Source organism: Lagenorhynchus albirostris, chromosome 11, assembly GCF_949774975.1.
Source record: "Lagenorhynchus albirostris chromosome 11, mLagAlb1.1, whole genome shotgun sequence".
NCBI classification, from domain to species: Eukaryota; Metazoa; Chordata; class Mammalia; order Artiodactyla; family Delphinidae; genus Lagenorhynchus; species Lagenorhynchus albirostris.
Genome location: NC_083105.1, coordinates 3,315,167 through 3,343,093, shown reverse-complemented (window position 1 = coordinate 3,343,093; position 27,927 = coordinate 3,315,167). Strand labels below are relative to the sequence as shown.

The window sequence follows — 27,927 nt, the reverse complement described above, 5'->3', positions numbered from 1 at the left end:
TTCCAGCGTGCACAGGGCGATGGCCGTGCTGGTGGCTCAGTGACTCTGGAGACCGTTCCCCAGGTCTAGGCCCTGCACTGGGCCGCCTGCAACACACCTTCTGTGTCTGGACGCTTCTTAGTGCAGCGATGGAGAGCGGGTGTGCTGTTTGCAAAACAAATGTTGGTCTCAAATAAGAAGAAGAAGTTAATTTGTTGGACATTTCTGCAGTCAGGCCTTTTGCGGACCTTCTCGGCACCCAGCGGCCCCAGTGGCCCTCCCTGACTGCAGGGACCTGTAGCATTTGCGGCAGCCGTGAGCCAGGAGGCCACCTGACCAGTAGGAAAGGAAGGGCCCCCTGTTTTAAAGGAGTTCTGAGGGTTCTTTTCTTGGGAATGCATTTCTTATTATTGACAAGTTGGAGAGCCACACAGTTGATTATATTATTTTGAATAGAAGTAGCTTCAAAAAATTTTGAAAGGAGCCCATTTTGCTTTGACCTTGTGTTGTAATCCATGGACTGTCTGTCCAGGTTGTGTTTTGAGCCTCATACTTTCTGTGATTAGATTCCATGCGGTTGGGTTAGTTACAACGTAAGCAGTTTTTAACTTCCTGTTCAGGGTTCATTTGCTGAAGGTAACAGAGGGAAGAATGGGTTGAAATGTAGCAATTCTCGATTGATGGCATCAGGGGCATTGCCAGGGTGACTGAAAGCCTGGTTCCTGGCGAGGCCATGCCTGGTGAGTGAGCACAGACAGGCTTTTACGCAGACACGTTGGAACTGCAGCAGCGGCCGTGGACACGGACCCCACTGCAGTCTGCGCATGAGACCCTGATGTCGGGCGCCAGCAGATGCCATGCCCACTCTCGCCGTAAACTGCCTCCAGTTGGGGCGTCAGTAGCCTGAAAACACGAGCGGAATTTTGGAGTCGATGTGTCTGAATGATTTATTGAGGACCAGGAGATGTCAATGAAAGCGTGCGAATGGCCCTGGCCAAGTCACCTTGTTGGAACTGCCAGTGAAGGCTGCGCCGTCCATCAGGTCGGGCCGCAAACCCTTCTAATGAGCCAGAGCTTAAGGGCCTCCATCACCCCAGCAGCAAAGGTGCTCCCAGCGTGACTTCCTGGGAGTGCACGTGGTCCTTGCTTTTTCCTTGATCTGTTACCCCTTGTCTGCTGACAGCCCATCCACCCACGTGTGCCCGGGACTGCGGGCTGCGGGTCTTCAACCACGTCACAGAATTGGACATTCTGACAGGGTGTAGTCCGTGACCTTGTGTTGAACGTTATTTACGTTAGAATTGAGCATTCCTGCTGCTCAGCCAATCTGATCGTAGCATCCGTTCTTTTTGCCGGGCCAAGGAGTTTCGTGAATTTACAGCCTTGAGTTGTGACACTACTCTGGCCAAAGCAGGATTTTTCCCTACATTGGAGCCCAAATCTGTGTAATTAAGTGCTGGAGTCTCCATCATCAAAGTGTCAGGGTTTCAAATTTACAACTCCCAAGCTGAGCGATGCAGCAGCTTAGACAGGAGAACGGTCCAGCTTGCTCACACAGAAGGGACTATTTTCGATTACCAGCTAAGCTTCTAATTATGTGAAGAGGTTTATCGCAGGGCTCGTGCACAGGGGGTGATGGACGTAGTCGTAACAACAGCGTTGGTCCCCTCCCTGCCCTCGCTGTTCCCCAGCAGGGCCGGCACTCTTCTCCACACCTCGTGCTCAATGAGGCCGCTGTCCAGCCCGCGCTGGCGATCGCTGTCCTGGAATCCCGTGATGGTCCCAGCGCTGTTTAAACTGAGCAATTTCCCCTTTCCAGTTAGGGAGGAGGCCATGGGAATCCCGCCCCCAGGAGACGGAAAGCTCGGTGACCTTGTGCGGCAGTCCCACGGGGGCGGGGACAGGGGATTGTTTCTTACGCACGAGGTCCTGCTTTTCTAGAGCTGTTGCCGTGCAGGGAGGTTAGGGACCAGGGCTCCTTCCTCCTCTCCACACGCAGTCAGAGGCCCCGGTGCCCAGCCCGTCCAGAGCGGCGGCGACACCGAGGGGACCAGCACAGCCTCTGGGCTCCGCCCTTCCTGGCCCGCTCCCTGCCCACAGGCCCTGTGTCTGTCGGGTGTGGGTGTTCTCCTCAGCGGGCTGTTTTCAGATGAAACGGCCCCGGCACCAGAGGACGCGCTGTGGAAACTCAGGCGCAACACTCAGTCCGTCTGTCCGTCCGTCAATGGTGGGCACCCTCGTCATCGCAGTGTCCTAGGGTTTTGAGCTCATCAGCCTGCCTGTTCATTTATCCACTGATGCTGTCTATCTCCTGGACATGGAAACACGGACAGGAAATTGCTGCTTTCTATTTGCCTAAGACAGGTTTTGGGATATTTCACAGCAGCAATTATATCCCTGTGTGGTTTTCTCCTGACCAGGCTGAGTACCTGCCATTCTTTTAATAGTTTCCTGTATCTGCCCATCCACCCACCCACCCACCTGCCCACCTGCCCAGTCTGGCAGAGGCTGGCTAGCACTGGCCCCACCCACTGAATGCCAGCGGATCCCCTCACTCTAATCACTCCGACCCCCAAACACCCTGTGAGCTTCTCAGACCATTTACAGCACCACCACCGTTGGGCACTTTTTCTCTAGGGTTATTTACCTGTGGAAAAGACAGACTTTAGTTAAACTATCCCAATGGCTTAACCAACATTTTTTCCCCTATTGCTAAAATAACTGCATTGTGAAAATGGATGTTCTCTTTTTACCCTGTACCCTTCCGTAGAGAATAAAGAGCGATAGTTTCCTACCCCATCAATCACACCCCGGGGCACCCACGGTTCTCCGTGGCGTCCCTCTGAGCAGTGTTCTCCGTGTGCACGTCTACACAGACGTGCAGCGGTGGAGTTTTCCATATAAATGGAGTTGTGGGTAAAGATGGGATTGTTTTACAAACTGCTTTTTAAACAAGCATATGGCAGGACAGCGTTTTCAAAGAATTTATTTAAATCATCCCCTAAAGGTTTTCTATGATCTGAGAAGACAAGTGAGATTATTTTTAATTAAGTGTCTGCTTTTACGTCCTGTGCCTTTATATTTGGTTGTGGTCCACTTGGGACTCCTGATCTACTGCCCAGGGCTGTGGCGGTCAGCGCCTTTTCTGCCTCACCCAGGCGCCCCTTGGGTTAGCCTTGTCGTCCTCCCTGGCACTCTGAGGGCTCTCTGGGGTCACCTTCCTCAACGTGGTGTCCCCGGGGTACAGGGCCTGGCCCCTGAAGGGAGGTGTCGTGGATAACGTGGGGAGGAGGGCTGGGTGCAGTGTTACTTATGCCAGCGTTACTGTTTGTGATTAGAAGATAAATGCAAGACAGAGAATCTAGTCTGTTTTTTGACGAAACAGTTTGGTTTACATTCCGTTATTTTAAGTAATGTTTACATGTTGCCACGGTGAGTCCCCAGCGGTCCTGGCTCCCAGCCCTGCAGGGTGGGGAGTGGGGAGGCTGTGTGGGCCCTGCCCCCGCCCTGGGGGCCTGTGCTGCGCCCCCCTCCCGCGTGGAGCATCTTCTCGGGTTGTGTCAGAATGGCCCAACCCCCCAGGTCCCAGAGTCACAGCCACAGCCACGTTGTTACTTACGCCTCACCTCCGTCTGCTGCTGGCCTGGGCCTGTCTGCTCTCCTGTACCTGTCAATTGATCATTTTTTCCCTTTGGGTCGTTTCTTCCTTTGAACCCTGGGATGGCCCGGGAAGCCTCACTTCCGTGGGTCTCTCTCATTGGTCTTGGCTGACGGCCTTACTTCCGGCCTCTCCGCTGTCACTGAGTCCCACCTGGCGTGGGCTGCATGGCCGCCGGCCTGAAGCCCAGACTTCTTGGGCCTGTGCAGAGTGGGGCGGCTCCGTGTTTGGGTTTCCTCCCCTCGTGGTCGCCCCCACCCTGACCCCCGGGCTGTCCCAGGCAGTGAGTGAGCTCTGGTGGCAGGTGTGCACCCTTGGGCTCAGATGGTCTTGACCCTGAGAGCTCGTCCCTGCCCCGTGGTGTGGACTCTCTGGGGGGTGAGTAGCTTAGCCTCTACCAGACCGAGCCTGTACCGCACCTGCTCTTTTGTTCGTGGTTAGGTCCAGCTGAGCCCACTCGGAACCAGCAGTGCCCTGTTTCCTGTGCCCCGCTAGGGGCGCTCCTGGGCCCATCCCTCGGCTCTGACTGCACTGCTCTCTGTGCTCCCCTAAAAAAATACGGGGGGTCGTTATCTCATTCTGACAATAAGGGCCATTCCGATTCTCTCGGCTTTTCCAAGACAGATTGGCATAGGGGCTGTCTGAGTTAAATGCCATTCCTTCATTACATCCAAGAGTACCAAATGGCCCGTTGTGAGAAAGGACACCGATATTTCCTGGGATAAAATAATAAGCCAGCTAAACAGACGAAGAAAACTCACCCAGGCTCCTGCCCACACCCCGCGGACCCGGGCTGAGGCAGCCCCGCTGCTTGTGACCCAGGACAGGAGCCTGAGGTCTGGGGAGGACTTTAGTCCCCCGCTTGCCTTTTCTTATAGCTGAGGAAGTGTCTCAGTGCTTTGAAGGCCCTTGAAAGAGGGTACGTGGACGGAAGGCCTCCAGAGGAGCCCTCTGATTATCGTCAACGCGGTCCCCTGAGAACGGAAAATAAATCCAGCTCTGCACTAGTTTGGGGGGAGGCTGAATCGAGTTTCCCAGCGAGCAGGTCTCCGCCCCGACGAGGTGACTTGCACTCCTGTCTGCGAACTTGATCTTGCAGCAGGAAGGGCGTCGTGACGGGTGGGACCCGGTGCAGGGCAGCCCTTACAGTGCAGGGCAGTGAACCCCATCCGTGAACTGGCGGTGATGACACCTCCCGCCTTGGCTGCCACGAGAAATTCCGGAGCCAGGCCATGTGCAGAATCAGGTGGGCCTCCATCCCAGGGTGTGCTCAGGGCGTGTGGGCATAGGGAGCCTCCTGGGATTGCAGAGTTCCGAGGCCGGGCGCCTTGCTGGGCCAGCCCGGCAGGCAGAGCGGTGCCCCGTGCAGGAGGGAGGGCCCCGGCCCCGGAGGGGGGCAGCTGGGCTGGTGCAGGTTCACGGGCGCACTCGGGCAGAGGGGAGCTCAGGGCTGGCCCCAGTGCACTCTTCATCCCAGTCCCATGTCACAGGGAAGGGGACAGGGCCGCCTGGGTCTGCCTGCCAGGGCCTTGACTGAGCGCACAGCCTGGGTCCGAGTAACCCACCCTTCCCCCATCACCCGGGTGGCTGGTACCTAAATGTTTCTGTTTTCCATTTTTAAGTTGTTTTCCCCTTTAACCCACCAGCTTCTTGGGGGCGTTTGTTCCTCCTCGTCTCTGTGCCCAAGGGTCCGGAGTTTAGGGACACAGGGAGGGCCTGCTGCCTCTCGTCACTTTGCCTCGACGTGGGGATGACCCAGTGACCACCGAGGGGCGGGGGATAAACACAGTGTGGCCCACCCATACGGTGGAAAGTTATTATACCATAGAAAGGAGGGAAGCACGGTCACAGGCTACGACACGGTGACCCTTGGAAACATTGTGCTCAGTGAGAGAAGCCAGACATGAAAGGCCACGTGTCCTGTGATTCCACTGAGGTGAGATGTCCACACAGGCACATCCATGGGGGCAGGACGCAGCCTGCTGGCTACTGGGGGCTGGGAGGGGCAGGGGGAATGGGGAGTGACTGCTAATGAGGTCAGGGTTTGTCTGGGGCGATGAAAATGTTCTGGAATTAGATCGTGGTGATGGTTACCCAACCCTGTGAATATACTAGCCCACTGAGTGGTACACTTTAAAGGGGTGAGCTTTACGGTACGTGCGTTATATCTCAATAAAATAACCCTCCAAACCGAACCAAACCAACAAAAAAACTCGTTGAGTGAATGAGGGGGAGCAGATGAAGGAAGGGAGGTAAGAGTGCTGTTTTCCTTTGCACAGAAGGACAGACGTGCTTCCAGGGAGACGCGGTCATTAGAAGTTGGATCTGCTGTGTGGTCTACACGGCCGTGAGGCTGTGCCCGGTTGGATGTGTGTCCAGGGCCGTGGCCTCCTGTCTGGGCTCCTGAGCCCCCCGTGGAGGCCCCAGCTGGTTGGTTTCCCCACGGAGTGCTGGCCTGGAAGGACCCTCCCTGTTTTACTTTCCGATTTCCGCTGTGAACAGAGGACGGAGTGGGAGGGTGTTCACAGGCGGCTCTCCCAGCCCAGCACCTGGTGGGAGTCAGGCCGTGTCGGGCTGCTGCTGGGGAAGCGATCGAAGCCCGGGTGTGAGGTGTGCACAGGTGCGGAGGGCTGGCCTGCTCTGTGGGAGCAGTTATGAGTCCGGGCTCCGGGACGGATGGCGGGTCCACACCCTGACCCCACTCCTTACCAGGCTGCCACTGGGCCGGCTCGTTGTTTCTCTGTACCCCATTTCCCAAGGGGTGCAATGGTGGCTGTAATAGAGTTAATGTGTTTAAAACATGAAGAAGAGTGCCTGGCATCTAATAACCACTCAGTAAATGTTAGCAGTTATCATTATTGTGATTATTGTCATTTTTACCCACTTAAAACTTTCTAAATATATTCTGGGCTGAAATGTTTCTTTTCTTGAAGAACATTTTCCTTGCAAAGTTGCCATGCACATTAGCACAATACAACAAAAGTAAATAAAATTAAAAGAATAGGATGCACAATTTTAAAAAAAAATTTTATGAGTGTTATTATGATGGATGATAGCAGTTTTTATAAGGAGCTAAAGTTAATTTCTTCAAATGTCTGATAAGCCATTTCAATTAGGCATCTGTTTTGCATTTTAAAGCTTTTAAGTTATGCTTTCTCATTAGATTTTTTATGCTTGGAGGAGGAAATTATTTAGAGCACCATTGCCTATTCTTTCTTTCAAACATATCTGTGTTTTTGCTTTCTTGGTGTTTGCTCATAGCATAGAAGTATTTACGCAGTGTGGTTTTGGGAACTCTAACCTTGGAAACGGGTTTTTAGAGGGGTTGTTACTGAATTAATATGTGAATATATGAGAAGCAGAATTTTAGAAATCTTAGGAAAAAACGTTCAGACCTCAGTGAGGAATAAGTAATAAATTGGTATTTTCGGTCCTCTCTTATTAGGATGTGAAATGCCTGAGAAGCAATGATTTACAATATGTTAATTATGTTAATTAATTGGAGAGGATTCAGAATATGAATTATCTGCAACTAATTAGGTATTAAAATTGAGAACCATTAAGCGATGAGGTGGAAGATGCCAAGTCATCTAGCTAGAGCCAGGAGAACGGGCGGGGGTGGGGAGGCGGGTCCTGCCGGCCGAGCGCACATCCTCGTTCACCCCGTGGGCTGACGGCTCCCTGTCTTTCCCCTGCCCCGCGGCACAGATGAGCAGGACGTGGACACCGCTGACGTCTCCTGCGTGCCTGCGGACGCGCTGCGCAACGTGGAGGCCGACACGTACTGGTGCATGAGCCGGCTGCTGGACGGCATCCAGGTGAGCCCCCGGAGGCAGCGACCCCCCCGTGGCGTCCCTCTGGCGGAGTTCATACTCCTCAGGGTGACTGTGTGTCTGCGGGGCGCACACGTGCCTCTGGAGCCGGTTGGAGGGCACAGCGCAGGGCTCGGAGGGACCAGGCCCCCCCTGCAGAGTCCGATCCCCGCGGGTATTCCACCCCCCACCCCACCCCACTCGGCTGCCGGTGACTGTGGTGTGGTCCTGCCCCCCAGCGCGGGGCGTCGTTGACGAGCCGTTTCACTGTCTGCGTGAACTGTGTTCAGAGGAACCCGCCTCTTAAAGGGCGTCAGACTTAAAGGCCTTGGCTCCGCCTCCGTGACACCGGGCCGTCAGCGGCCAGCCCCACCATCCCCGCCCGCCTCGGGTCAGGGATCTCAGCGCTCAAGGACAAGTGACGGCTGCCGGGTCCCAGAGGGAAGCATGAGCTGGAGGGCATCCTGCCCCCCGTGGCTGGGGCTTCTGCTGGACCTGGTGTCAGCTGGGCCCCTGGCTGGGATTCTCCCTGGAAAGCCGGAGTCTTCCGGGGCCTGGGATGGTTTTATGGAATCATCCATTCCCCTGAATCAGGGGGAAACTCACACACAGTGCCCGGGGAGGAGGACGTTGGCAGGTCAAGAGCAGGAAGATGGGCTGGAGCCTTGCGTGTGGCGGGAAGTGGCCGCGGTAGGTAGACGGCCCTCGAGCCAGCTGTGGCCATTTTAGGCTTGTCTGGTGCCCACACAGCTTTGCCAGACGCTTGCCTGGGGCCGGGGCTGCACCCACTCTGGGGCGGGAGAAGGGATTTAGGGCCGAGCTCCCGGGCTCACCGTGGGGTGAAGGGGAGAGGTGTGAGTGCTGCGGCACAAGGCATAAACCACGCTCCGACGACACGCATGCGGGGCAGAGTGGGACCTGGAGGGGGGCCGTGAATTTGCCAACAGAGGAGAGGAAGAGCCTGGGGCGGGGTTTTGGTCTGAGGTTCGTTCCGGTCACTCACTGGAGGACGGTCCAAAGATGGCCGCCACAGGATGGACGCTGTGCGGGGGCCTTGGGTTCTGCCAGGATCCCTTTGTCCCAGGTAAGGAAGGCCCTTCCACCTGAAGAGAGAGGACTGGTGTTGCGGATGCGCTCGTCACAGGCGTTTCCCACCAGCTTTGGCTTTTCCTGAGCTGTTGTAATAGCAGGCGTTCCTGATGCCGCCCACTGGAGAGGCCTCAGCTAAGCTGCTTGATTGGATGGAAATGGCCCAAGCAAGGTTTTTCTATGATGTCATCTGAAGGCTGAGTGAGGCCCTGAGATTTAATTTGAATAAATCAGCTAGGACGATTCTTTTGAAGCAAACTGTGTGGGTTCCCATTCCCCTTGATAACTTAGGAATTGACAAAGAGAAAGCAGAAGCCCTTTCTGGAGATGAACAATAGAAAGCTTGTATCTGAGAGCCCATCAGAACTCCTCCTGACTGATTCTGTATCTTGTAAAGAAAAATGTACCTGCTGGCGACAGATTTTGGCCCCAGCATCAGTTCATCATTTCTCTACTCTGCTAATGTTTTCATATTTTTCAGTCTTTCTCCCAAAACTTAAGACTCTTTTCCTCCTTGGAAAGGAGGTTGAATCATAATCTGAAACTTCTTATAAATTTCAGATGTCACTTTTCTGCTCATGAGCGGTGGAACTTCTGCTATTTAAATACAAGATTATCCGGCTTCTACTTGTAAATAAAATCAGCTGTACAATGAAACCGATACTGGCTTTTCATTTTTCACCTGAGATTCGTTGTCTGATGAAATGGTTTCTTGACAAGGGTGCTGCGTGGAAGGCATAATGCTTCTCTGGCGTGTGTGTGTGTGTGCGTGTGTGTGTGTGTGTGTGTGTGTGTGTGTGTGTGTGTGTGTGAGATTACCACGCACGCCAGGCCAACGGCAGCCGCCTGTCTTTCTGTCACATGCTCACGACTGATTCCACGAGATCCTCACGTGAGCAAGCGTTCAGCGATGCCCATTACCAGCATCCAGGGAGTTTGGGGGGCTCTTCTGTAATTCCCTTAGGTGAGGCCATCCCCCGTGACCCCATGCGAGCTCCGTGGGGGACTTTTCAGTGTGTGCAAGTACTCTCGCCATTGTAGTTTGGATAAGTGTGAGGATATGAACTGACTTAAAATCAAGAGGAAGCATGGACCAGGTGTCATAAACCCATTGTACGCTATTATAAATAATATATTTTTATGATAAATGAATATTTTCCCAAACAAAAATGTTTAGTGAGAAGAAAGGCATGGTTTTGCTTTACGTGCCCTGACAGAAAACAGCTGAATTCTCATACGTGTTTCTCCAGTCAACCTGCTGTAATATGTTTTCCCTTTAATACTGGACCACAGCCGAACAGGTGGTAGTTTCTTAAAGGTCATGCAGTGTGAATGTGAAGTCATCTCAGTGGACGTTTTGTGCTCAGTCACAGTAAACTCCATTGACCTGTCTTGCACTTGGAATAGATCGTTTACACACGCATGGTTCTGTCACATCAGACACTGGTCACTGGAAAATCCTGGATGCCCGAGGTATGCAGATCTTCTAAACATTGGTGCGTCTCATCATACAGTATCAAAAAATCACCTTTGTTAGTGTTACCACCGTCTCATAAGGAACTGTCAAGCCCAGAGTGGTGGAGAAAAGTTCTCTAAAATTCAGATTTGGGCTTAAAAGTGCAAATATTATTATTGGCAGCAAACACTGTGAATTGGTTCCCTTGAGGTGACAGGGTAACTTTGTTCATTTTTGAGAAAAGGTCTGCCAGATACCCAAGTTTGAATAATCAATTTGCCTGTTGGTCATTCTTTCAAGTACGTTTTCTCTTGGAAAATGTATCCAGTTCGGCTCTCAGCTCAGAGAATTGCACCAAAAATTGCTTTTCTGGAAGAAATCAATGTTTTTGGGTGCACGTCTCCAGAGCTTTACACGTGCTTCCCATTTTTGCCATAGAACACTGAAAAGATGTTTATCAAGGGTCAAGATTTAACCCAATACTAAGCATAAGATTAGGAACTTTCCTGTGTCACCCAGGGCATCCTTAAGTGAAACTGCCTCTTTTTAACGCACGAGTGTGTGGCATTGAGTACGGTTGTGGACGCGGCCTTGGTCTGTGCCGCGAGCCAGCACTTCTACTTGCCACCACTTCCGTAGCATGACAGCAAATGCCGACACGGCGACAGAGGTAGACGATGCCTCAGTATCGTTATGAATGAGTTTGGACCTCACAGGCTGCTTGAAAGGGTCCCAGGGAGCCCAGCGGCTGGCTGAGCACCGTGGGAGCTGCAGCCCCGCAGGGAGACATGCTCTCATGGAGGGGCCCCCAGGGTGAGCTCACAAGAGGAAAAGTACAAGACGGAGGAAGTGCGCCGCGAGTGAACTGGCTGGCCCTGGGGCTGGGGGAGCTGTGCCCTGGACTTGGGATCCTCCCACAGGGGGTCTGTCTGCCCACGTCCTGCTCCTCGGATCCTGGGCAGCGTGAGTTGACTGCATGTTCCCAGTGGGGCCACTGGGAACGTGAGGTGGAGGGCCCCGACGCGGGCTTTCCCGTCTCACTGGCGGGATAGAGCCACACTCGGGCCTCATAATGAGGTCGATTGTCCTCAGGTACGACGTGAGGAGTCCAGCCAGAGATTTAATTTTTTTTTTTTTTTTTTTTTTTTTTTTGCGGTACGCGGGCCTCTCACTGTCGTGGCCTCTCCCGTTGCGGAGCACAGGCTCCGGACGCGCAGGCTCAGCGGCCATGGCTCACGGGCCTAGCCGCTCTGCGGCATGTGGGATCTTCCCGGACCGGGGCACGAACCCGCGTCCCCTGCATCGGCAGGTGGACTCTCAACCACTGTGCCACCAGGGAAGCCCCAGAGATTTAATTTTTAAAAATAATTTGATGGGGGAATTCCCTGGCTGTCCAGTGGTTAGGACTCAGTGCTTTCACTGCTGTGGCCTGGGTTCAATCCCTGGTCGGGGAACTAAGATCCCACAAGCCACGCAGCGTGGCCAAAAAGAAATGTGGTGGGCCGTTATTTCTTCCAGTGGTTTCACGGATCGTGTCTTTCTGATGCCGCCTTTGGAGGTGCTTTTTGGTTAGGTCACCAAAGGCCGTGTGAGCCAGTGCAGCTGCTGGGCTGCTTCTTTACAGAGGACCGCCTGTGACAGGCCAGCAGGACCTGGGCCTTGGGGCCGAGGAGGAGAGTGCCCGTGTGCTTTCTGAGGGAGGAAGCTGCTCGAAGGCCTCTGCTGCGGCGCCGGGGCAGGGCAGGCCCAGGTCCCAGTCCAGGTGGGCGAGCCCTTCTCTGGCTTCTCGGGGATTACTCTTGGGCCTTTGCCAGCCTTCTCATTTCACTAACGACATGACGCCAGGGTTGTCGGGGAGCTCTCACCTCTTGAGTTACGGCTTCCATACTTGCCTGCCCTGCAGTCATACTATTACTCTCAGATTCATTACTTAGCAGGACAGCCTCTTTGAGTAGAAAAGGACTGTTGCCTTTTATAATCAGTCATTTACATTTTCTTTCCTTGGGGAAGAATTACTCAATTCTAAGAACTGGTTGCTGGCGTGGAAGGGATGGGAATATTGGGGAAAGTGATGATATTATCTTGGAACTTGCCAGAGAAAAGGCCGGAAACGTGGTGGTGTAGTGTCTGGCAGAGAAAGGCCCGGAATGACCAGCCCTGTGACTGGGGGCTGGAGGGGACACTGTCTTGCGGGGGGCGGGGTGGTCCCTCAAATACAGCTGCTGTGAGTTAGCCAGGGGGAGAAAAGGGACGACGTATGACAGGGAACCAGAGCCTGCACAGGGAGCCCTTGGAGAAGGTTCTGCTCCGAAAAGGAGAGCGGCCCGAGGCACGCTCAGAAGGTGGCCCAGGATCCTCAGAAGGACCCAGAACCTCGATCTGTTGCCGCCTCTCAACCGAACTCCAGAGAACAGAGGGCCGGTGCGTCGCTTGGGAAGGTGGTGGAGAGGATGCTTACGTGGCCTTGACACATCAGGAGTCTCCAGCTGGAAGGGGCAGCGGAGCAGCAGGAGGAGAGCGCAGAGCCAGACCCCGTGCCCGGCCCGCGGGTGGGCAGCGGGGGGCCGGAGCGCCCGCTCCACGTGGCACGTTCCTGTCTCGCATCCAGAGGCGTCGCGCGCGGGGTGGAAGCGCCTTCAGAGCTGTGATGCTAGAGCTCCAGTCGATAACAGTGAGGACTCTTGGCAACATTTTAGAAACGTTTATTAAGTAGACAAGAATGTGTGGGTTACTGGGCTGAAGCAGAAGATTCATTAAGAGTGAGTTATTGTGCGCCAGTGTAAAAATGAAGATTAAAAAAATCAATTTACAGTTGCACTGAAAACAGTGAGATCCATGTTGTTGCCTGGGTGGGTCGTTCGTTCCTTTTAATTACAAAGCGGTGCTCCATCGTGTGAATCTATCGCAGTTGTTGAAACATCCTCCAGTTGGTGGAAGCCAGGGCTGTTTCCAGTCTTCGGCTGTGAGGGGTGAAGTTTCCGTGAACACTCGTGTAGTCGTCCTCTCGTTGACGTGTGTTTCTGTCTCTTGGGTCAGTACTTAGGAGTGGACTTGCTGGGTAGTGGCGTAGGGCTATACTTAGTTTTTATGGAAAACCTCCAGATCTTTTCTCCGAATTGGTTGCGCTGTTTCATAAACCCATCAGCACTAAGGTCTGGCTGCCGCACATCCTCGCTGGCGTTGCACGGCCCTGTTTTTATTTCTGCTGGTTAGCAGTCGTGTGTGTGTGTGTGTGTGTGTGCATGCACATGCGTGCATGTGTATCTATGTATCTATATTGTTGGGCTTCACTCCACAGGCTTGCAAGGCCTGTACTTGCCCAGCTTTAAGAGTGAAGAAAGAGCCTGGAGTCAGCAACAGAGACATCCACGGTTTAATGGATGGGGGAGCTTAGCTCCTGGAGCAATGCCTCACCACGTGCGGCAGGCAGTGGGCAGGACATGGCGGCTGTCTTCACTCCCGGAGGAAGGGGACGTTGCCAGTTTTAGGGGGAATTGACCTCAGGTGGGCTTGTCAGTTACCAGGGAAACCAGCAGAGAGGCACGCCCCCTTCATGGCCCCTTTGATAAGAACAGTCACTAGCTGGGGCCTGGGGCAAGTATGAAGGAAGGTCAGTCACTTGAGCAGGTGTAGGTGAAGCAGGCGCTGGTCCAGCAGGGACGTACAGAGAGCAAGAGAACAGCCATCTTGAGTGGCCTGACCATACGGTGTCCATATATCTATATCTATATCCATATCGAGAGAGGGGACGAGAATATTTTGTCCCAAGTTTGTGGCTTGTCAATATACACTTAAAAAAAAACCCTATTTATTTATTTATTTGTTTTTGGCTGCGTTGGGTCTTCAACGCGTTGCAGTGCGTGGGCTTCTCATTGCGGTGGCTTCTCTTGTTGCGGAGCACGGGCTCTAGGCGTGTGGGCTTCAGTAGTTGTGCCACGTGGGCTTAGTAGTTGTGGCTTGCGGGCTCTAGAGCGTAGGCTCAGTAGTTGTGGCGCATGGCCTTAGTTGCTCCGTGGCATGTGGGATCTTCCCGGACAAGGGCTAGAACATGCGTCCCCTGTGTTGGCAGATGGACTCTCAACCACTGCGCCACCAAGGAAGTCCCGCAATTTACTTTTAAAAAATGTCTTCTGGGGCTTCCCTGGTGGCACAGTGGTTGAGAGTCCGCCTGCCGATGCAGGGGACACGGGTTTGTGCCCCGGTCTGTGAAGATCCCACATGCCGCAGAGCGGCTGGGCCCGTGAGCCATAGCCGCTGAGCCTGCGCGTCTAGAGCCTGTTGCTCCACAACGGGAGAGGTCACAACATAGAGAGGCCCGCGTACCGCAAAAAAAAAAAAAAAGTCTTCTGCTGAGCAGAAAATTTTAATTTTGTTGAATTCTAATTTATTATTATTATTTTTTGTGGTAACGGTTGTCTGTGTCCTAACCAAAAAGCCTTTTCCTGCGCCCAGCATGCCAGGGTATTCTCCTATGTTTTTCTTCTAGAAACTATAATTTTAGTTTTTACTTTTAGGTCTGTCATCTCGCTTGACTTCATTTTTCTGTGTGTGAGGAAGGCACATATACATTTCGTGGTTAACACGGCACCATTTGCTGAAAACAGTTTATGTTTCCAGAGTAGATTGCTTTGGCGCCTTTTCTGAAAATCAAATGACCGTATACATGTGTGTCTATTTCTGGACACTCTATCATGTTCCATTAATCTGTTAATGGGTTGTTATGCCAGTACGCACTGTCTTCACTACTGTAGCATTTCTTGGAGTTCGGTAAAGTCCTCCAAGTGTGTTCTTTTTTACAAAAAAATATTGAGTATTTTTGGTCCTTTGCATTTTTTTTTTTTTTTTTTTGCGGTACGCAGGCCTCTCACTGTTGTGGCTTCTCCCGTTGCGGAGCACAGGCTCCGGACGCGCAGGCTCAGCGGCCATGGCTCACGGGCCCAGCCGCTCCGCGGCATGTGGGATCTTCCCAGACCGGGGCACGAACCCGCGTCCCCTGCATCAGCAGGCGGACTCTCAACCACCGCACCACCAGGGAAGCCCGGTCCTTTGCATTTTTATATAAAGTTTATCGTTAGCCATTTTCTACCAAAAAAGCCTTACGGCCTGGGATTTAGAATGGAATTATGTTTTGAATCTATGTGTCAGTTGTCCCAGAATTAACAGTATTAACAGTGTTAATTTATTCTAGTCCGTAAGCATGATATAGTTTTAAATTTATTTAAATGTTCTTTAACTTACCCTAATAAACATTTTGTAGTTTTCAGTGTATGGGTTTTGCTCATCTTTTGTTAAATTTGTTTCTAGATTTTTTTTTTGATGCTCCTTTAGATGGTATAGTTTTCTTGGTAAATTTTGTTTTTTTGATTTTTACTGATAGTTTTGTACAAATACAATTGAGTTTTGTAAACTGACAGTTTTCTAGTTCCTATTGTTGTGTAACAAATTACTCCAGAGCTTCCTGACTTAGAACAACTGTTTTATCACTCTCACAGATCCTGTTGGTCAGGATTTCAGTCAGGACACACCACGAACCTCCGTGTGTGCGCCACGGCGTCTGGCGCCGCGGGCAGACGGCTTGAAAGCTGGCATGAGCTGATGCCTGGGGACTGGAGTCATGTGCAGTCTCACCCTTTTAAGTGTGTGGTGCCTGGGCTTGGACGACTCTAAGACTGAGACTGTAGATTGAGCTGCCCACACATGGCCTCTCCATGTGGCTTAACGTCCTCATGGCACGGTGGCCTTAGGAAAGTCAGACTTCTGATATAATGGTTCAGGCTCCCAGTTAGACTTCCAGAAAGCAAGGTGTAAGTTGCACTTTTTCATGACTGAACCTCAGAAGTCGCATAATATCACTTCCACTCTACTCTTTTGGGTAAAGGAGTCATAAGCCTACTTTAAAGAGAGGGAGATTAGACTCCATCTCTAGATGCAGGAGTGCCCTGGTCACATCATAAAAGAATATATGGGATAAGAGAGGTTGTTGTGGAAAATATATGCCACACCTTGTTTCTTGTAATCTTGCTAAATTCACTTGTTAGTTTTAGGAGCTTTTGGGTAGATGCCTTAGGATTTTCTATGTGCACAATCATGTCACCTACAAATGAATAGAATTTTACTTCTTTCTGTGTAATATGTGTGGCTTTTATTTCCTCTTCTTGCCTTTTTGCATTGTCAAGGACCTCAAGTACAATGTTGAACGGAAGTGATGAGAGCAGACATTTCTACCTCCTTCCAGGTATTGGTGGAGAGGGTGAAACATTTAGGCGCTCACCATTAACTTTGATGTTAGCTGTTGACTTTTCATAGATGCCCTTTACCAGGGTGGTTTTGACAGTGCACATTCCACAGACAAGGAGTCTGTATTTTTAATAAACATTCTGCCTTATTTTGGTAGGTCTTTTTCTTTACATTTGAGGAATACCAGTATATAAAGGACAAAGAGATTGAGGATAGAATTTGTAAGACTTGGTGGAAGAAGAGCTGGAAGACAGATCATAGTTTGCTGAGACTTTTAAATAATTATGAATCAGTATTTTGCCAAATGCTTTTTCTTTGTTGAGATAGATGCTCATATGATTTTTCTGACTTATTCTGTTCATGTACTGAAGGACATTGATTAACTTTTAATGTTAAGCCAGCTTGCATTCCTGAGATAAGTCCCACTTTGTCGTGAGATGTTAGTCTTTTTATGTTTCAGGATTCTCTTTGATATTTTATTTTATTGTATTGTATGTAATATATTTTAAAAGAGTTTTACATCTCTGTTCACGAGGAATACAACTGACCCTTGAACAACACAGGTTTGAACTGTGCAGGTCCACTTACACATGCTTTTTTTTTTTTTTCCCTCAATTAAATACGGGTAGTACTACATGATCCAGGGTTTGCTGAATCCACAGATATAGCACTGCAGATACAGAGGGCTGACTATGCGACTTGAGCATCTGTGGATTTTGGTATCCATGGGGGCTCCTGGAACCAACCCCCTTTGTATACTGAGGGATGGCAGTATTGTCTTCCATTTTCTTTTCTTCCATGTATTCTCTTTTTCTGTTCTGGCATTAGGGAAATGATGATTTCATAAAATGCTCCTGTGATTTCTGAAAGAGTTTGTGCAAGATTGGTATTGTGTTTTTCTTAAATACTTGATAGAATTCAACAGTGAAGCCATCTTGGACTGGAACTTTCTTTGTGGGAAAGTTTTAAGTACAAATTCGATTTCTCCTCTGGGTAGGGCTCCAGATTTTCTATTTCTTTTCTTGTCAGTTTTGATAATTTGTGTATTTTAAAGAATTTGGTCATTTTAAACAATTGTCTAATTTATTGACATATTGTTGTTTGCAATATTCCCTAATTCTTTTAATGTCTATAAGAACTAAAGTGATGTCTTCAATTCCTAAAATTGGTAATTAAACTAATTGATACGTGTCTTGAGATGTGTCACGTAGTCTATCTTGATGAATGTTTCATGCGTCCTTGAGAAGAATGTGTCTTCTGCTTTGCTGGGGGAAGTTTCTGTAAGTATCAGTTAGGTCATGTTGGTTGATAGGTAGTGTTTCTCCTGTCTTCTGTATCGTTACTGATTTTCCGTCTGCTGTTTCTGTCAATTGCTGAGTGAGGACTTCCGGCGTTTCCAACTCTAATGGTTAATTTGTCTCTTCATTTAGTTTTGTCAGGTTTTGCTTCATGTTGTTTGAATCTTGGTTATTAGATACACACACACGTAGGATGATTATGTTTTCTTGATGAATTTATATGCTTATTGTTATGAAATATTCCTCTATTTCTGGTTATAGCCCCTGTGCTGGATTCCAGTTCCTCTGATACTAATATAGCCATTCCATCTTCCTTATGGTTAGTATTTCCTTGGTGTGTCTTTTGCATCCCTTTGCCTTTAATCTATTTGTGTCTTCTTATCTAAAGCACGTTTCCTGTAGACAGCTTATAGTTGGATTTTGCTTTCCTACCCTTTTAGTGTGTGTTTAGTTCATTCACATTCATGTAATTATTTATACGGCTGGGGTTTACGCTGCCATTTTGCTATTTATTTTCTATTCATTTCATCTTATTTCCTCCCTTCTTTTGCACGCATTGGGTACTTTTTAAATTAATGGACTTTGTTTTTTAGGGCAGTTTCAGGTTTACAGAAATATTGAGCAGAAAGTACAGGGAGTTTGATGTACTCTGTTGCCGCCTCCTCGCACACACAAGCTTTCTCCTGTTATTGACATCTTGCGTTCGTGTGGTGCCTGTGTGTTACAGTTGATGAGCCAGTATCCACATGTCATTATTAACTAAAGTCCATAGTTGACATTAGGTTCCCTCTCTGTGCTGTACATTCTGTGGGTTTGGACAAATGTATAATGACGTGTATCTACCATTATGGTATCATACAGAGTAGTTTCACTGCCCTAAAAATCCTCTGTGCTCCCCCTGTTCATCCCTCCCTCTCCTGAACCCTTGACAACCACTGGCCTTTTCACCGTCTCCATGGTTTTGCCTCTTCCAGAATGTCATTTCCGTGGAACCACACAGTGTGTAGTCTTTTGAGACCGGCTCCTTTCACTCAGGGAGACTTTCTTATTATTCTTGTTAGTTTTCACTCTGGCTTATCGGCCATCTCTCCTCTCCCCACTTTTCTTTTAGTTAGTGGTTACTTTTTAATTTAATTTTATTTATTTTTTTAAAAATTTTTTTGCGGTATGCGGGCCTGTCACTGCTGTGGCCTCTCCCGTTGCGGAGCACAGGCTCTGGACGCACAGGCTCAGTGGCCATGGCTCACGGGTCCAGCCGCTCTGCGGCATGTGGGACCCTCCCGGACCGGGGCACGAACCCGTGTCCCCCGCATCGGCAGGCGGACTCTCAACCACTGTGCCACCAGGGAAGCCCAGCACGTATTTATAACTTACCTATAACTTACCTTACTCCCTTCAAATACTGTTGATCTTGGCGAGACAGCAGTGAGCGGTGGCTTGAAGCAAGATCTTAGTTCCCTGCCCAGGAAGTGAACCTGCGCCACCAGGGAAGCCCTTGATAGACTTTTACATGCTCTTCCATCTGAGAGGCATCACGGAGCTCTGTCCTCGTCCTTCTCCCCTCTTCCCAGAGACCGTGGCGAAGACGTGGAGGGTGTGAGTTTACGCGCTGCCTCTCAGCTTGGAAGGACAGCTAATGTGATCGATGACACGATCAAGGTGCAGAATGAGTTCCACTGCCTGCAGTTCCGGCTGAGAGCCAATCAAACAAACGAGTTCACAGGAATAAGTGAGAAGCCCTACATTCAAGTTCACAAAACCAAGCAGTACGGTTCGTTGAGTGGAGCCTGGACAGCCTGGGTTGACTGCGTCGCCAGTGGGATGCTCTCGTGGTTCTCGTGCCCAGATTCTGGCTTTGGTCTTGTAGCTGACCTCTTGCATCCTGTCTGGTCCCTTCTGTTACGCCCCACCTTGCGGCCAGAGTCATCTTTTCCAAATGCAAATCTCGTAACCGTGGTGGCTCCCCATTTCCGTGTCAGTAGCTTCCTTCTGTAGCTTTGCTGGGGACTCACCCTTTATCCCCACGTGGCCTTCTAGCCTCGGAATGGTCTTCTCCCGTCAACGCCAGCTTCCTTGCGGCCCCTCCTGCCGCACTGGCCTTCATTCCACGCCTGGAGTGTGCCTAGCTTCCTTCTCCCTGGGTCTCGGCCCGGGCCTCACCTTCTCTGCGTGGTCCTCAGGTCAGGCCCCCGTTCTGTGCCATGGCGGCCGGGCTCCCCAGGGCACAGCCAGCCCCCATGCGCATTTGCGTGGCCTGCGTGATGAACGTTTGCTTAACGACCGGACTGTCATCTCTGGACGGGAGGCCCGTGCTGTTTTCCTGCCCAACTGTGTTGGGAGGGCCAGGACTGCCCCCGGGTCCCGTGACTCCCAGCATGTAGCTGTGCTCCCGGCCGTGATTCCTCCCAGCGCAGTCGTGTGAAGCGGCAGCGGCCAAGGGAGAAGGCCCGGGGACTCCAGCTGCCCGGAGTCCCGCCCCGGTGGAGTCGCAGGAGACGCCTAACGCCCCAGCGATGAGTTGTCACTGTCTGCCGGGAGCTCGGTAGAGGCTCTGCGCCTGGGATCTGTACCGAGGCTGTTCACATAGGTACCTCGAAAGCAGGAGCTTGGCGTAAACCACGGTGCTCAGCTGAGGCCAGCGAGCCATTCTTACTGGTTCGGGAGAGGTGGGAACACCCGAAATGCTCGGTCCCAGGCGCTGGCTGAGGGAGGGCCGACCTTGCACACGGGCCTGTCTCAGGATGGAAGTCTTTTCCGCTTTTCCTGCTTTTCCGCACCGTCTCTGCTCTGGCCTCGGGGTATTGTCTCACGTGTGAGGCACTCAGGCAGTGTTTCCTGCACAGAGGGAAGAGCTCCCAGTCTGCTGTGGTTCTGTCTTCTATGGACTGATGCATCAGTTGCACTGATTGGATCATCAGGGTGCCTGAAATGGGGCCTTGTATTGCTGAGTCGTTCCAGTCGCAGGTCCAGGGCAGGTGAGGGAGGCAAGTGTGGTTTGAGCATAAGAAAGCAGCTTTCTCAGAGTGAGACTGGCCAGGAAAGGGGTGTGGGACTTGCTGAGGACTTGCGTCTCTGGTCTGGGGGCAGCCCCTTGTCAGAGGTAAGAGGGATTCTCAGTTCTCTGGGAGCTGGGAGTTTTAATAGGCGGGTGCTGCGGTCCTTCCGGCTAAGCCGATATGAGTGTATCTTCCAGCTCTTCTCTGAAATGCTCCTTCAGAAGAGTTTATTCTGCTTGTCTTCTGAAGAGCACAGAAAATGCTGTTTGTTATTGCTGGAGGGTGAGGCGGGAACGGCAGCATATGCGAGGCAAGCCTGGTGTGCATTACTTTATTTTTTTTCTGTAAAAAGGTAAGCAGAAAGGTAAAGTCCGTCTGCTACGGACTTCACTTTCTGTAAAACATTGCCCAAAAGGTCGTTGTATTCTTCAGACCTTCCTTCCTTCCCTCTGACCCATAAGTTTTACATATTCTATCGTTTCTTAAAGACACAAACTCAAATTTCAGTTTGAAAGGACATGCATGGTTACTTTTCACGGAGTTTTGTTAATATTATGACTGTTACTATTTCTGTAAATATACCGCATTCTTATTTACGTCCTTATTACTTCCTGTTTTGCCAGCCTAGTCATACATTTATTCAGCAGACGTTTTCTGTGCCAGGTGCGTTGCCGGCGCGGGTTTGGATGGCATGCTGGGGGTGGCGCCCCTGCCTGAAGTGGGCAGAACCCACGGTCAGATGAGGGGCGCTGGTGGAGCCCTGCTGGGTGGCCTGAGTGCCAAGTGCCTCTCCTGAGGCCGCAGAACATTCTTCTCCCCTCACACCTTCCAACTCAGCCTCTGGCTCTGGAATGTCCCTGGTGTGCCCTTCAAAGGCTTCCTGGCTACTGTGGGGCCATCCTCAGCCCACCACACTGTGCCCCTTCTGAAGGGTGGTCGTCTCTGCCCCCCGCCCCCTGCCTAGATCCAGATGCCAAGGCCACACCTGTCAGTCTTCTCAGGTCCTTTCACAATACAGATTTTTTTTGTAGACTCTCGGGTGTCATTCTTTTCTTATTATTTGGATTTTCAAGAGAACTCATCTGCCCTACCTGGGTTTTGAACAAATTGAGAAATAAAATAGTGGCAGATGGCCAAAGAATAACTTTTGTTTCTTCTAAATGAGAAGCTTGAAATCCTGTCTTAGTGTGAGAGCCAAATAACCTGGCTGACTGAATCCCAGGATCATTCAGGCTGACCCACCCTGTCAGAGCCAGCGCTGGGCCTGGGCAGGACCCCCTCACGTGCATCAGAGCTGTACCAGGAAGCAGCCTTCCGGGGATGGGGGGAGCAGTCTTCTTGGGGGAGCAGCCTCCCTAGGGGGAGCAACCTTCCCAGGGGGAGCAGCCTTCCCTGGGGGAGCAGCCTTCCCAGGGTGGGGGCAGCATTCCTGGGGGAGCAACCTTCCCAGGGGGAGCAGCCTTCCCTGGGGGAGCAGCCTTCCCAGGGTGGGGGCAGCATTCCTGGGGGAGCAACCTTCCCAGGGGGAGCAGCCTTCCCTGGGGGAGCAGCCTTCCCAGGGTGGGAGCAACCCTCCCAGGGGAGCAGCCTTCCCAGGGGGAGCAGCCTTCCCGGGGGAGCAGCCTTCCCAGGGGGAGCAGCCTTCCCGGGGGAGCAGCCTCCCTAGGGGGAGCAGCCTTCCTGGGGGAGCAGCCTTCCCTGGGGGAGCAGCTTTCTTGGGGGAACAGTCTTTCTGTGGGGAGCAACCTCCCTTGGGGGAGTAACCTTCCTGGGGGATCAGCCGATGCTGAGAGCTGGAAGGAGGGCTGAACCTACTGGCTGTTTAGTCTCCCAGGCTTAGCAGTTGAACTTGCCTTCTTGGGGTGAGTATTTCTGGGGATGGAGATAGTGCAGGAGAGGCACCAACTGAGTTCCCTCCACTTGGAAGCAGACCCCGGGTTTGAGAGTTGGCTGTTTGCATAACCATTAGGTCCCTTCTCGGCCGGGGGCATGGCCCGCCTTGGAGCCCACAGCCCATCGGGACAGGCCAGCCCCCAGTGGAACCCCCGCTCCTTTGAGGATTCTCCTGGGACGCCAGGGAGGGGACGTTAGAGCCTGGTCCTGATGGCTTTGAAACGTGTCAGAATTGAACATTAATTCGATAATCTGTAAGGCCTCCACCCTTAGTTTATTTCTCATCCTTAATTATGTCCTGCTTGACTCTTCCACCTGTCTCATCAGAAATTCCACCATGAGGTGAAATGCCAGTGTGTAAGCTTCCAGCTACACAGCCTGCCCCGCATTTGAGTATAAATCTCCTTATGTTACCCAGTTTCAGAGAGAAATTGTCTTAAAGGCCAACCCTTGTAAGTTCAAGTCCAAAACCAGAAGTTCCGTTGCCCGTTAATGTCTAAGTCCGTGAAAGCTCACGGCTCGTGCTTACCTTGTGCTCAGCAGGTGTCTCACCAGGACACGCACAGGCCTTTCAGGGCCCAGAGGTCCTGTCCATTGAGTGCCAGTCTGTGAAAGCCCTCGCTTCACAAGCCTTCAAAGCGTGGCAGAGCGCACAAGCTTGTCACCGTGTCTAGAGGGCACATCACGCCAGGCCCCTGTGGCAGCCGCCCCAGGAGCACCGTCCCCCTGCGCAGAGCAGGGCGCGTGTGGGACCTCAGGGTTGCTCTGAGTCGGGGCACCGCTCGGAGCTGTCCTCGGTTTTGCCCTCGCGGGGATGTGACAGTTGGATTCAGAGGCTGTCACTTGAAATCGACTTGGGAGAAACCTCAGCAAGAAGTTAGGTCTGAGTTTACTCATTTTCTGTTTCTGCGGGAAAAAGATCCTTGTTGCCTTGTAGGCATTTTAAGTTCTGTGTCATCGTGGCTGCCACTTCTGCTCTCGTTAGGAGGGGTGTGTGTGTGTGTGTGTGTGTGTGCACGCGTGTTAAACCCAGAGTGCCGACTGTGCTGGAATCAGAGCCCTCCACGTCTGACTGCTCAGCCTTCGACGCTGCTGCTGGTGTGAAGGTCCTCCTCTCCCCCATGCTGTGTCGTTGGAGCCCCCCTCGCAGGTCCTGGGGCGGGTGGCACCGGGAGTGCTGTTCCCATGTCCTGGGGCCTCCCCCGTGCCTCCCTGAGGACAAGCCATCCTCTCCCAACACCGACCCAGCAGGATCCCCCCTGAACCGCCAGGGCCCGAGGCCCCATGCGCTCACTCTAGTTCAAGGACCCGCAGGTGCAGCGCGTCGTGGCTTGAAACACACATTTATTACCTCATCGTCCTGGAGGCCAGAAGGCTGCCATGCACCTGGGGTGCTGGATCAAGGTGTAGATCAAGGCGTGGGCAGGGCTGCGTCCCTCCTGGGGCTTCAGGGAATAATTCGCTCCTTGGTCTCTTTCGAGCCTGTGTTGCTTGGGTGGTGGCGCCTTTGCCCGCCTTCCACGTCCGTGGTGGCGAGTCAAGCGTTCACTTTAAATGTAAATATCTGCATTTACATAGATGTGCCCCATTAAATATTCCTGAGATCGGTGTGTTCCCCTCTGACATCAGGGGGTGTCGGACTCACCTTCTGGTTCGTGCTGCACACTGGTGGTGTAACGCAGCCTAATGCCTTGTGCGTTGATCACTTTGTGAACCTGTTATGTTGTGAAACTGTTCACCTTTGTTCCCGCTGCCTTTTTCCCCTTTGGAAAGCAGGTTTTATTTTCCATGCATGTGATATTCGTTGTTATTTTTCCCGTAGGACAACTACACCTTTGCTCAACCTGGGATTCAAATGAAAGTGAAAATCTTGGAAGAACTCGTAAGCCGGATCGATGGTAAGCCAGCTTCCTGGGCTCCCCTTTCCCTGTGGGGTGGGGGAGAAGGTGGTGGAAGGCTCAGGACTTGCCGGCCAACAGCTGACAGGATGCCGTCCTCGTCCAGCCCGTGGCCCCGGGCTTGCGCCTTCCCCGCATTCTTCTGAGACCACCCACCGCTGCAGCAGGTGCCGCTGTCATTCCTTTTACAAAGGCGATATAATCAGAATTCAGTGCCGTCGCTTTGCAGGAAGTAATGGGTGCGTCCTAGAAGCAGGCAGCTCTTACTCCTTGCTAGGCCCGGTGGCGGCCATAATCTGGGTGGCAGCCGGGTTGTTTATGGCCGTCGCCTGGCACGCTGTTCCTGCCTCTGCACATCATTCTGCTATCAGGGATGCTGGCGTAATTTCTCCATGGAATCCAACTAATTACTGAGTCTGAAAATAACGTCTTTAATATTATAGAAAAATTATAGTATGTGCTCGGCCATTTTAGATTATGCTTTCCTGTTTAAGTGGGGGCTTTGAAATACTTTCTACCCTCATCCTTAAAATAATTCCCCCTATGATGTGCTGACTGTCATATTGCAATAGCAGAGTTTAATTAAAGTTGAGGGATAATGCTGCCCATTCCAAGCATACTCTCCTGATAGTTTGTTAAATTAATGAACAGAGCATTAACAGAGGGATACCGAGCAGAACCGGGCATGGATCTGTGACACCAGCTGGCTGGTCAGTGGTGATGCGCAGAGAAGACACAGGCTGTGTCATCAGGCGCCAGGTGTGAGCTTGGTGAATGGCTTCACTGAACCTGCAGAGAAATCATGCTTTGCTTAAAACGTAGACTCGCTGCCCGTGTTCCAGGGCTGCCTTCCAAGGACAGGCCTATCCCGGTGTCTCTTCCCCTTGCTGTACCTTCAGCAGTAGAAGGTATATCGGTAATCATCTTCCCAAGAAAGGCACTTGGTTTGGCACTTGAATGACATTATGAAATGGAGTCATACAAATTATCAACTCCATTCTGTTCCTTGATTGAATCTGATTTTCAGTTGCATCTGATGGTTATTGCCTCATTTCCATATTATGAAGCTCTACACAGTTCTTCCACTAATACTTCGATTCAGTGTACTTAGCTGCTTTGCAGCTACGTGTTCAAAGTACCGTTTTTGGCTTGTGTAACTGCATTTATGTACCTTTATTCTTAACTTCACGGGGAGATCTTTGTTGGACGCTCTTGGGTTTTTTCCCTGCTAGCAGTTTCACACCTTTCCCCCAGCCTCATTTCGTTCTTTGAAATGCAGTTGGCAGGAGCTGTGAATTACACTTCCTTAGCAGTTCTTCTTTTCCTCCTGTGTCTCTTAGAAGGCAGGTTTTGTATTTTTGTGGAGCTTGGAAAGTTGCGGTTGGTGCTTATGTGTTCCAGGGCTACAGTCTGGGAAATAGTTGAGTTGATTTTCTCCAGAGCTGTGGTTTAGAAGAAGCACATCTCGGGTTTGCTGGGTGATGGTTTCAGAGAGCGGCAGCAGCAACCAGAGGAAGCCCAGCCAGATCTGGGCTTTTCAGGGAATCCCATTTTTATTTTCCTGCAGCTTCTGAGGAGGGCATTTTCATTTGTTTAAATGATCAGTTCTTCACAACATAGGAGGCTCTTTTTGGTAATCGGTTAGACTTTGTAATCTGTTTGTAACTATTCTTCCAGTGAAACCTGGAAGAACTTCTGCGATGGCCTCAGAAGAATTCCCAGGCTTTTCAAGCAGGAAGTAGCAGAATTGACAGAGTTTGGGCTCTTACCCCTCAGCAGCCCCGGGGAGAAGTGTCCTGTAGGCCCCCTTCTCTCACTGTCCTCCTGGAGAAAGAATTTGTGGTCTTGGGACTGTGCAGGGACGGCAGGATACACTAGGAGGAAAATATTGCTTTAGAAAAAAAAAAAAAAACTGCCCCATTTTTGCATTTCAGGGCAAGGACAGCATTGATTTCAGAACTTTTTGGCAATTTGGTGAAGGAACACAATTTCATGGACCTGTTATTAAGAAAGCTGAGGTTTTATGGGCTTGACCCAGATGGGAATAGTTTAGAAAAGAGCTAAATTGCTACACAAGGAAAAGTGAGAGGAATTTTGGAGTTCCAATAGTAGTGTTGTAAGTCAGAAGAGAATGGAGAGGGAGAGGAGGGCAGAGGCCCAGGGGTACAGGAGGGTGGCAGCGAGGGGAGGGGGGCAGCGGGGGGTGGGGAAGATTAGGAGAGGGTCAAAGTCACTGTCTTATTTTCTAGCTGTGACAGCTGGCTAAAGGATTTCTGAAAAGTTCTCTAAAGTAGTTTTCTATTTTGAGTAGTACGGTACCCTACTCTCTGTTACCCCCACATCTTTAGAAAAAGTCTGTTCCCTAGACAGGAAGGTGGCGTGACTGAAGACAGAGGGTCGTGTCTGTAATGGAGGCCGAGCAGGAAGGTGATGGGCAGCAGCCTGAGAGACCGCCCGGTGGGTGGTAATTGTCTCGAGAGAGGTAAGCTGGCTAGTGAGAAGCCCCAGAGGAGTCTGTAATTTTGGGGGCAGAGCTTTCAGAACTTCCCACACAATGAGAGATGGAGCCTTGAGCCACTGAATTGGCAATGTCGAAGGTGAGAGTAGGAGGACCTTCCACTGCCAGTGGTGGTGGGCTAGGTAATTCCAACCAGATTTCTCACTGAAGAGACCTGAAAAATGGATAAGATTGTTTTTTAAAGCCAGCAAACAAACAAACAAATGGAGGGTGGTGAGGAAGAATGAAAGAGAGAAAAAAAGAAAACAAAGAAGGTAAAAAGAAAACAAATTTCGTAAAAGCATTGAACTGCTAATAAGGAGACAAGGACTTCCTGGCCAGATTCTGGAAGAATGCTGGAACCAGAGAGATGAGCCCAGCCCTGAAGGCCACTGTTGTTCTGAGGGTTCTTGCTAATCCAGAAGAAAGAATCCCAACGTGGTTTGTAGTTTTGACAGCTTCATGGAGGGAAAGGATCAAACCGTAGCCTACCTGAGGATAGGAGTGCAGAAAATGCCCAGGTACTTTCTGAGACCCAGAAGACCAACTGTCAGGGTGGAACTGAAGTGAAACTGCCCTTGTGCCGTCTTGCAGGCCAGGTTTACATCACCTGAGAGAACCAGGGTTGTTTGAACCTTGATTACGGCACTTCTGTACTGGAGTAGAGTGCTTGGGAGAAGCAAAAAAAAATCTTTTCTGGAGGAAGTTACCAGAAAATTGTTCCTCAAATTGTTTCTGCTTTTTTTTTTTTTTCCCCACCTAAAATGATCTACACATAGTCAAAAATACACACACATTCAAGACTTCTTAAGTGAGAACAAACAGAAACAACAGATAACGGAAACAGGCCCACAAGATGTTAAGTTTCTGTAATTCTTACGCATAGACCATGAAACTATTCTCCTTACTATGTATGAAGAAATATAAAAAAGAGAATCTTGAGAATGTTTGCCATGGTAGTGGGAAACTATATGATTTTACATAAAAGATTTGAAAAATACAATAACCAAATTAAAAAGTCAGTGGGCAGATTTAACAAATTAGACATAGCTATAGAGAAAGGTAGTGAACTGGAAGATGGGTTGGAAGAAAATGGCCAAAACAAAACATGGAG

The 27,927-nt window shown here is 50.8% G+C and overlaps 1 protein-coding gene across 1 annotated transcript in view; it reads left to right on the top strand.

Moving 5' to 3' along the window:
- Positions 1-27,927, top strand: part of TBC1D22A (TBC1 domain family member 22A) — a 319,915-nt gene that overhangs the window by 178,737 nt on the left and 113,251 nt on the right. The window contains exons 9-10 of the mRNA XM_060165087.1: positions 7,346-7,455; positions 24,241-24,316. Coding sequence (XP_060021070.1) covers positions 7,346-7,455; positions 24,241-24,316 — 186 coding nt within the window. The remainder of the gene's footprint in view (positions 1-7,345; positions 7,456-24,240; positions 24,317-27,927) is intronic.